At 45.5% G+C, this 10,000-nt stretch overlaps 1 protein-coding gene across 1 annotated transcript in view; it reads right to left on the bottom strand.

Moving 5' to 3' along the window:
• Nplp1 (Neuropeptide-like precursor 1) overlaps positions 1 to 10,000 on the bottom strand; it is a 109,542-nt gene that overhangs the window by 2,742 nt on the left and 96,800 nt on the right. The window contains exon 3 of the mRNA XM_070133177.1: positions 5,674 to 9,109. Within this exon, the coding sequence (XP_069989278.1) occupies positions 5,674 to 9,109 (3,436 nt within the window). The remainder of the gene's footprint in view (positions 1 to 5,673; positions 9,110 to 10,000) is intronic.

The raw sequence follows: 10,000 nt of genomic DNA, 5'->3' as shown, positions 1-10,000 counted from the left end.
ATATATACATATAAAGATAGATAGATAGTTAGATATGAATATAGATATAAATATGCATACATATATATATATATATATATATATATATATATATATATATATATATATATATATGTGTGTGTGTGTGTGTGTGTGTGTGTGTGTGTGTGTGTGTATTCCCTTTCTCTTTCTCTCTTAATTTCCCTCCCTTTCCTTATTCCCCTCCCCCTCCCTCCATACCTTCTATTCCTTCCATTCTTTCCATTCCTCTTCTACACTCCCACCCCCACCCCCACCCCTATGCCCCTTCCTTCCCTTTTCTGATACCATTCTATTAGAGTTAGAATCTCCCGAAGCATTAAACCCGAAAGTACCGCAAATACACCTATTATAAGGAGCTCAGGTTTAAAGTACCTAAAATGTATTCATAAAGACGTCAGTCCTTTGGTACTTTCATGTTATGGTTGCTTAAGTATATCAATTTAGGGGATATATTTTAAGGAATTTATATTTTGTATGTGGGTGTGTTTTGTGTGTTGTGTGTGTGTGTGTGTGTGTGTGTGTGTGTGTGTGTGTGTGTGTGTGTGTGTATGTGTGTGTGTGTGTGTGTGTGTGTGTGTGTGTGTGTGTGTGTGTGTGTGTGTGTGTCTATGTACGTATTCGTATTGACGTTACGACAAACCCAGCAGCTCTCTCCAATAGTTCCACCAATTCTTGTCATTTTCATTCATCCTTTTCTTCTATTCCCTCCTATTCCATTCTCCCTTTCTTGAGGTAGGTGTTCCCACAGCATGGTTGAGGTGTTGGGTCCCTCTCTCTCTCTCTCTTTCTCTATCTGTCTGTCTGTCTGTCTCTTTCTCTCTCTGTCTCTGTCTCTCTGTCTCTAACTCTCTCTCTCTCTCTCTCTCTCTCTCTCTCTCTCTCTCTCTCTCTCTCTCTCTCTCTCTCTCTCTCTCTCTCTCTCTCTCTCTCTCTCTCTCTCTAACTCTCTCTCTAACTCTCTCTCTAACTTTCTCTCTCCCTCTCCCTCTCCCTCTCCCTCTCCCTCTCTCTCTATCTTCTTTTTCTTTTTTGTTCAAGGACGCGTGTCCGTTGGGTAGATGAGGTTCGTGGTTTTATAGGTCTCACTGGTCCTATCTGAAGTAACGCCAGCAAATAAGGCTTGGTTGTTTGTGCAAGGTCGAGAGGAAAACCCTCCTCTGCGTATGTTTGTCTGTATGTATGTACGCAGGTCTCGCTATCTATCTATCTCCATCTATCTGTCTTTCTGTTTCTGTCGCTTTCTCTCTCTCTGTCTCTCTCTTTCTCTCTCTCTCTCTGTGTGCGTGTGTGTGTGTGTGTGTGTGTGTGTGTGTGTATGTACATATATATCTGTGTATCTATCTCTCTAGTCATCTATAGATCTATCTCTTTCCTCCATTTCTCTTTCACATCATATTGACCAATTAGTTTATCTTCTAGTAAATAGACTATTAGATCTGCAATATGCAAGGAATATCATTTTATAGTTTTCTCTGAACTTCAAAACCTTCCCAATTTAAGTATAAAAAAATAAAAAAAGACAGAAACATACATATGTATATATGTGTGTGTGTGTGTGTGTGTATGTATGTATTTGTGTATGTATAATTTGAGTTCCTAAGAAGCAAACTTCGATAAACAAAAGGATCTTATCCCGACGACCTAAGACAGCCAGACCCACAGGCAAATATCACACTTAAAAAGGATAAATGATAGCAAGAGTCACCCGCAGCGTCCAAACATGTTCCGGACACGTTGTAGACGCGCACAACGGGGTCACCGATTCGTCATGAGCGTCACAGGGGTACACAGACGAAGAGAGAACCAATTAACACGAAAGACGTATGGGTGTGCCTGGCCGAGCAGTGCAGCCGGGGAGTCGATCCCTTCGGGGAATTTACTACCTCGTAAATTTCAGGTCTTGTCTTCAGGGCTGCGGTCATGGAGATCATTACGTTGTTGGTCAAGTTATTCGTTCTCAGGTACGGAATGAATGACTATGCAAGGACTTTTTAAATAGTTCTTGAATTTTCTCTTCCCGTTTGCCTGGAAAGTATGCGAAGTCAGATTTTATTACTAGCCACGTGTCTGACCTTCTTGCACTTTTTTTTCATATGTCCGCTATTCAAATCTTGTGGCTTCTTGACCTGCTTCCTTAAGTGGTGTTGAACTGCAGTTTTGGCTGGATGTGAGAGCGCTTTTCATGGCAGATTTTGAAATAATGCATAGTTTTCGTGGTCTTGCCCAACTCTTCCTTATTTCCAAAAATGCAGTCAAGATCTTTTAGTTTAGTCTTCTTTGAATTTATTTTTTAGATTCATTGACAATTGATCATGAAAACAAAATTATTTTATTCATTTCATTCCATTTCTCTTTATCTTCCTCTCCCCTGATCTTGGTATCCTGGTATATTCTAGTTATATTTTAAGAATGTTCGGGAAAAATCGTACTTCGATGCTTATAAATTCACTAAAGTGGATTAAGAGTGGTTAATGTTATAGAAAAGATTATTAGATTGCTATCATTGGTGGTATGGTGATGAGAAAGGGGAGTAAAAAGAAGAGAAATATTATGATGATAATAATGTTAACTACGAAGATAAAGATGATAACAATGATGATAACCATGATTTCAGTGATGAAGATAGCGATAACATTAATTATGATGATAATGATGATAGGGATGATGACAATAATGATAATTTTTGAAAAATCAGTGATGCTACTAGATTGAGTAAAATCGCGATAAAAATAATTGTATGAAGAATGACGATAACAAGGGAAAATGGTGACACGAGGCCAAAGAAATTTGATTTTCTTAAAGAGCAATTTGGATTCTTCTTAAACTCCTGCCTGCCTCGATGGTCCTCAAGCAGTCTGTCGAGTTTCCGATACTGAGTTTGTCCATTACCTCGAGAGTGTAGGTGAGTTTTGTTTAGTTACCCCTGCGTCCGCCCCCTCAGTCACGTTTTCTTTCAGACTCGTGTGTGTGTGTGTGTGTGTGTGTGTGTGTGTGTGTTTGTGTGTGTGTGTGCGTGTGCGTGTGTTTATGTGTGTGTGCGTGCGTGTGTGCCTGTGTGTGTGTGCGTGTGTGCCTGTGTGTGTGTGTGTGTGCGCACGTGTGAGTGTGTGTGTGTGTCTGTGTGTGCGCGTGTGTGTGTGTGTGTGTGTGCGTGTGTGTGTGCATGCGTGGGTGTGTGCGTGCGTGCGTGCGTGCGTGTGTGTGTGTGTGTGTGTGTGTGTGTTTGTGTGTGTGTGTGTGTGTGTGTGTGTACGCGTGCGTGCGGCGCGAGTGTCCGCATGTGTCTGCATGCCCGCGTGTGTTTGTACATCGGTGTGTATGTATGCACGCACGGAATGTGTAAGTGCATATGTCAGATTCATCCCTCCATTTCATCATTTTCCTCAATTCCCCTCACTTTTAGCTAAGGCACATTTCCGTTTACTGCGTCCCAGAAAAGTCTTGACAATGTGTTTTACTTTCCCGCTTCAGCATCTTGAAGAAAATGTCGCAGATGCCATCAATTAGCTCGCTGAAAGAATGGGAAATTTGAGAGACTTTCCGCTCTTCTAACTCTTCGTTCTCTTCGACTTCTCCTTTCCCCCATTCTTCTTTTTGTTTCCCTCTTCCCCTCTTTTTGGTATCGGTCTATCTCACTGTCTATATAAATATCTATCTGTAGTATTCCCCTTTCTACCAAGCTATCTACCTACATCTATCTCTATCTATCTATCTCTCACTCACTCTCTCTCGCTCACTCTCTCACTTCCTCTCTCTTCCTCTCTTACTCCCTCCCTTTCTCCCCCCTTCGCTCACTTCCACCCTGCTTCCGTCTCTCTCTCTCTCTCTCTCTCACTCCCTTCCTCCCCCCCCCCACCTCTCTGCCTCCTCGACTTCCCGTCTTCATCGCAAAATTAAAAGCTTTTGACACTAATGCAATCTGTTTCCTCATCGTCCAAACTCAAAGCAAGAGATTAGTGCCTGTTGAAGCAAATTTCCTCGCTCGCCTTGCCTCTAACTTTCTCTGTCCCCGTTTACCGCTGATTAAACATTATGCATTCAGACATATTAATTCTTATTAAGTTTGTTCTCTCTCCCTTTACCTCTCCTTTTAACTTTCTTTTTATCTTTTATCTCTGTTCTCTTATTTCAGTTTGTTGGTGGTGATTTTACTGTTTTTTTTTTTTATCTTCTCTCTCTTTTTTTAGGGGGGGGGGGGCTTTTCTCTTTCATTATATATCTCTTTCCTAAATCTGCGTCTTGTTTATTATCTTAATTCTTTCCTTTTTTACATTCCTTTATGTCCATCTACATTCTCAACCTGTTGCTCCTATTCTTGTCCCAATTCCTGTTTCTATTCCTTTTCCAAATCCTGCCCTAATTCCTGTTCCTATTCCTATTCCAAATTCTGCCCCAATTCCTGTTTCTATTCCTGTCCCTATTCCTACTCCTGCTCCTATTCCTGTCCCTTTTTCTTTTCCAAAGTCAGCCCTGTCTTTATTCCTGTTCCTATTCCTACAACCCTCCCAATAAATCACCACAAATTATCCTAACGACCAACTAACTCGTCAACAACAGGACTAAATATACTTCCCATTCCCAATTATCTCCTTTAAATATCATTAATGGCACTTCTCTTGTTTTCCTTATTACCTCGTCAACCCACTAAATGTGAGCATGTGACTGAGCAAAACAACTATTTTCGTGTGTGATTTGATCTCATTAAATCACTCACGACTGACTAGCAGCTTGGGTCGTAGTTCTCGCTCATTCGTTAATGGGTCAAGTTTTAAAGTCTATTTCTCTTAACATTCAGGACGGAATAAAGTTTAGATGGAATTAATTAACTTCTTGAGAAGATTTATTACGGCCATTCACTGCCTAATTTCTTGACATTATTGTTAGAGTGTGTCCCGCTTGTAATTAAAGGCGAAAAAATGGCTTGGCAACATTGCACAACATTTATGTACAAGGGGAAACAATTTGCACCGAGTGTGTTGCCTTAACTCTTAAGGAATTAATGCTTAAACGTGTTTTTTTTTCTTTATCTCTATTTCGTTCTGGAGTTACTTCTCTTTCTCTTTGGCTTTCTCATTCTCGATTTCTTTCTTTCTCCCTCGCTATCTCTCTCTCGTTCTCGCTTTCTCTCTTTCTCTTTCGTACTATCTATCTATCTATCTATACATATATATGCCTGTCTACCCATCTTTCAATCTATATCGATCTATCTTTCCTGCATCCTCTCTCTCTCTCTGTTTATATATATATATATATATATATATATATATATATATATATATATATATATGTATATATATATATGTATGTATATATATATATATGTATATATGTATATATTTATGTATATATATATGTATATATATGTATATATGTGTATGTGTGTGTGTGCAACATCATATCTATAAGTCTATATCGTTCTCGCCATTCTCTGTGTATATATATATACATATATATATATATATATATATATATATATATATGTATATATATATTATATATATATATATATATATATATATATATATATATATATATATATATATATATATATATATAATATCTGTCATTCTATATCGTTCTCGCCTTCTCTCTTTCTCTCTTCATATTTCTCTCACTTTGATTCTCCAAGGAAACGCCCAGCGGAAGACCTACCTAGGAAGCGCTTGTTGAGGGTCCTCGGCGCCGCTTCCTCCGTCGCCAGGTAGTAGACGTCGGCGGGGTAGTAGGCGTTCCTGGCCATCTCGTCGTCTTCGCCGAGTCGCTTCCCGGCCCAGTTGGCGTACGAGGCCCCGTTTCTCGCCAGGGCCTGGATGTTCCTCTTGTCACCCTGCCCGCGGTCGTCCTCGAGGGTTAGGCCGTTGCCGATGTCGTCGAGGATGACGTACATCTTGGCGTTGGCTCCGAGGAGGTTCTGGCGCTGCTTCTCGCGCATGAGTCCGTTCTGGATCTTGAGGCGGATGAGGCGTTCCAGGTAGGCCACGTTGTCCTCGCGGGTGTTGGGTGCCTCGCGGCGGTTCTGGCGGGACCGCGAGTACAGGAAGGCCAGGTCGTTGTTCTTGGCGAGGGAGCCGACGTACCGCTTGCGCCTCGGGTGGTTCTTGGCGTCGTCGGACACCGGACCGCCGCTGAAACTCGACTGCCTGTTCCGCATGAAGGAGGAGATGTGGCGCTTGCCCGTGCTGGGTCCGAAGGCAGACTGGCGGTTCTGCATGAGGGACGCGATGTGTCTCTTGTCATCGAACGATTTCAGGGAAGACTTGCTCTGCAGGAGAGAGGCAATGTGCCTCTTCTCCTGGTCCTGAGCGTCGACCAGGTTATCCACGTCATTGAACTGGTCATCGTAGCCCATGTCGCTGGTCTCCTCTTGCGAGGCTTCATCCGCGTCCGCGGAATCGGACCTCTTCAAGATGGACGCGTAGTAGCGCTTAATTACCTCGAGGTCGTCTTCGTCGGCGTCCTTGTGCTTCAGAAGGGAGGCGAAGTACCGTTTCCCGGCGGTGGGGTCGCCGTAGGCTCTCAGGGCCGACGCCAGGTGACGCTTCTGCAGGTCGTTCTCCCGGTCCTTCAGAAGGGAGGCGAAGTAACGCTTCTCGGCGCCGTCGGTGAAGTCGTCCGAGTTCTTGTGCTTGAGGAGCGAGGCCAGGTACCTCTTCTCGTAAGGCGAGTCCTCCTGGTCCTCCTCGGAGTCGGATCTCTTGTTAAGCAGAGAGGCGTAGTACCTCTTTTCTGTATTCATCTGATCCCCAGTGTCCTTGAGCTTCTGCAGGACGTCGTCGAGGGCGTTTTCGTAGGCGATGTGCTTCAGGAGGGACGAGTAATGTCGCTTTTCCTCGCTCGTCTCGTCAAAAGAGTCTTCCGATTTCTTATGAAGGATCGAGGCATAGTAGCGCTTGTCGTCGTTGTTGTCCTCAAATGAATCCTCGTCTCTTTTGTCCAGGAGTGAAGCAAAATATCTCTTGTCCTCATTGATCTCGTCCGTAAAGTCAGATTTCTTGCTCAGAAGGGAAGCAATGTGTCTTTTGTCCTCACTGGTCTCTTCCACGGCATCGTCCGACTTCTTGCTGAGGAGAGAAGCGTAATGCCGTTTATCTTCGTTGTATTCGTCCTCATCAGATTTTTTGGTGTAAAGTGAGGCAAGATAGCGCTTCTCCGTCTCGAGGTCGTCGGAATCATCAAACTTCTTATTTTTCAGCAGAGATGCATAATACCTCTTATCTTCATCGATCTCATCGAGGGAATCGTCCGACTTCTTGCCTTTCAAAAGAGAGGAAATATGTCGCTTGTTCTGGGTGAACAGGCCGCTGTCTCTGCTCTTCAGTAGCGACGCCAAGTACCTCTTATTCGCAATCAAGCCATTGGACGACTTTTCCTCCACGTTCTTGGACAGGTCGGCTGGGGGAAGGTTCTTCAGGAGAGAGGAGTAGTAGCGCTTGTCTATGTAGTCCTCGTCTCCCAAGGGCCCAGGGAGGTTCTTGAGGATGGAGCCATAGTAACGCTTGTCTTGGTCGTGGTCTTCGCCTTGCGAGGGCAGGAAATAGTCCCTGTTCTTCAGGAGTGAGGCATAGTAGCGCTTGTCTGGGTAGAAGGGCAGCGACTGACTCTTGATCAGTGAGGCTATGTGTCGCTTGTCCTGTTCGGCTTTCATGTCTGAAGGCAGGAAGGGAGTGTCGGCCTTCAGGAGCGAACCATAAAACCGCTTGTCATAGTCGTTTCTACTGCGGTAGGCGGCGAAGGGGGCGGCGAAATAGCGTTTCCCTTGGCCGATGAACGAGGGCGGGTGGCTCTTCATGAGGGCCCCGAGGTAGCGCTTCTCTTGACTCTTGATCATGGGGAGGTCGTTGGCCCGCGCGAGGCTCGAGAGGTGGCGCTTCTCGGCCTCCAGCGAGTCGTTCGAGGTCAGATTGTCGCTGGTGATCTTGGCGAAGTGAGCCACGTTCCTCTTGTCTTCGGTGGGCGAGTCCTCCATGGTCTTGCTGTTGGTCCTGGCCAAGTAGGCGACGTTGCGCTTCTCGTCCTGGGCGTCGAGGTCGCTGCTGTTTCTCCTGGCGACGTAGGCGTCGTTTCTCTTGATGTCGGGAGGGCCGCCGTTCAGGCTGTTGGTGCGAGCGAGGTAGGCAACGTTCTTCTTCTCGTCTGGGGCTTCCAAGGCTTTGCTGTTCATTCTTGCAATGTAAGCAACATTCCTCTTCTCATCCGGTTCATTTGCACTCAAGCTGTTGGTTCTGGCGATGTAGGCCACGTTCCTTTTCTCGCTGGGATCTTCCATGTTTTCACTGTTGGTTCTGGCGATGTAAGCAATGTTCCTCTTCTCGTCGGCATTATCATGATTCATACTATTAGTTCTGGCGATGTAAGCAATGTTCCTTTTCTCGTCGGCATTATCATGATTCATACTATTAGTTCTGGCGATGTAAGCAACGTTCTTCTTTTCGGCAGCATTGCCTAGATTCATGCTGTTAGTTCTAGCGATGTAAGCCACGTTCCTCTTCTCAGCGACGTCGTCCATCGCGTTGCTCTTGGTTTTGGCGATGTAGGCGACGTTCCTCTTCTCGTCGAGCGGGAACGGGAAGTTGCCGGAGCGCGCCAGCGAGGACAGCGAGCGCTTCTCGTCCTCGGCGGAGGCAGCGTCCTGAACACTGCGCTTCATGTCGACGTTGGAGGGGAACTTGCCGTCGCGGGCGATGCTGGCGATGCTGCGCTTGTCGTGGTTCTTGAGGCGGTCGTCGGGGGCGAACGCCGTCAGGGAGCTCTTCAGCGATCGTGGCATGTTGTTCGCCGCCGCCAGGGACGACATGCTCTTCTTCTCGACGCTCCGTAGGGCTGCGTTCTTGCGGTATTTGCTCCGAAGGTTGGCTCTCTGCAGGAGCTTGCTCATGTAGTTAGAGTCGAGCGGGAGCGTGCCCACGGAGAAGCCCCAGGTGCGCGGGCCGGCGTTGTCGACGAACCAGCTCCGTCTCGCCTGCGGCCCGAGAAACCGCCGCTCGCGGGGCCCGCTCACGTAAGCCGTCGCGTCATCGCCTGCGTCGGAGCCAGCGGCGTCACCGGTTAGTCTCTCGTCTGTCGTCGAAGTCGTCTGAATTTCAGCTCCCTGAAAAGAAAGAAAAGTCGAGCGTGAATGGGGTGCCTTTTTATTCGTTTTGTATCGTATTAGTTTCATATTTGTAGAGATGAGAGAGAGAGAGAGAGAGAAGGGATGTATCCATGTATACATAGATAGACACGTATATAGATAGACAGATATAGACACATGTATACATACATAGATATAGATGTAGACGTAGTAAGTGCGCGTGTGTGTCTGTAAGTGGGTGTCAACATGCAGGCAATGCTCATTTCACAAACAATCTAAAAAAATATTTTTCAACTGTTTGCAACCTTTCTTTTCCTAAGCTTTGATTAAAGAGAGAGATAGAGGGAGATAAAGGGGGGGGGGGATGAGAAAGACAGTGAAAGAAATCAGCAGAGAAAAAGTAGGAAAAAAAAGATAAGAGAGAGAAAGAGACAGACAGACATACAGAGAGAGAGAGAGAGAGAGAGAGAGAGAAAGAGAGAGAGAGACGCAGCACAGAAAGCGAGGGACGTTGCATCACCTACTAAATATCAAGGTCTGGGACTGAGATAAAGAACAGAAAGGCAAAGAGGAGACAGATGAGCTTGAGGAACAAAGTAACTCTCCCTCCTTCTATTTTGCTCTGTCTCCTCCTGCTCCCCTTTCCTTTTTTCTCCTTCTCTCTCTCCTTCTTCCCCATCCGCCCTCCCTCCTTATCCTTCTCTCTCTCCTTCTTCCCCCTCCGCCCTTCCTCCTTATCCTTCTCTCTCTCCTTCTCCCCCCTCCGCTCTTCCTATTTTCTCCTTTTCTCTCTCCTTCCCCTTCCGCCCTTCCTCTTTCTCCCTCATCACTCTTCATTTCGTGGTTGTCTCCTTTGTCTTCTATAGCCAATCACTGGTATTTATAACGTTCATTTCTCCTCTCTCTTAC

Source organism: Penaeus vannamei, chromosome 18, assembly GCF_042767895.1.
Source record: "Penaeus vannamei isolate JL-2024 chromosome 18, ASM4276789v1, whole genome shotgun sequence".
In the NCBI taxonomy this organism is placed as follows: Eukaryota; Metazoa; Arthropoda; class Malacostraca; order Decapoda; family Penaeidae; genus Penaeus; species Penaeus vannamei.
The sequence above is the reverse complement of the archived record's forward strand: the minus strand, read 5'-3'. Positions and strand labels throughout refer to the sequence as shown.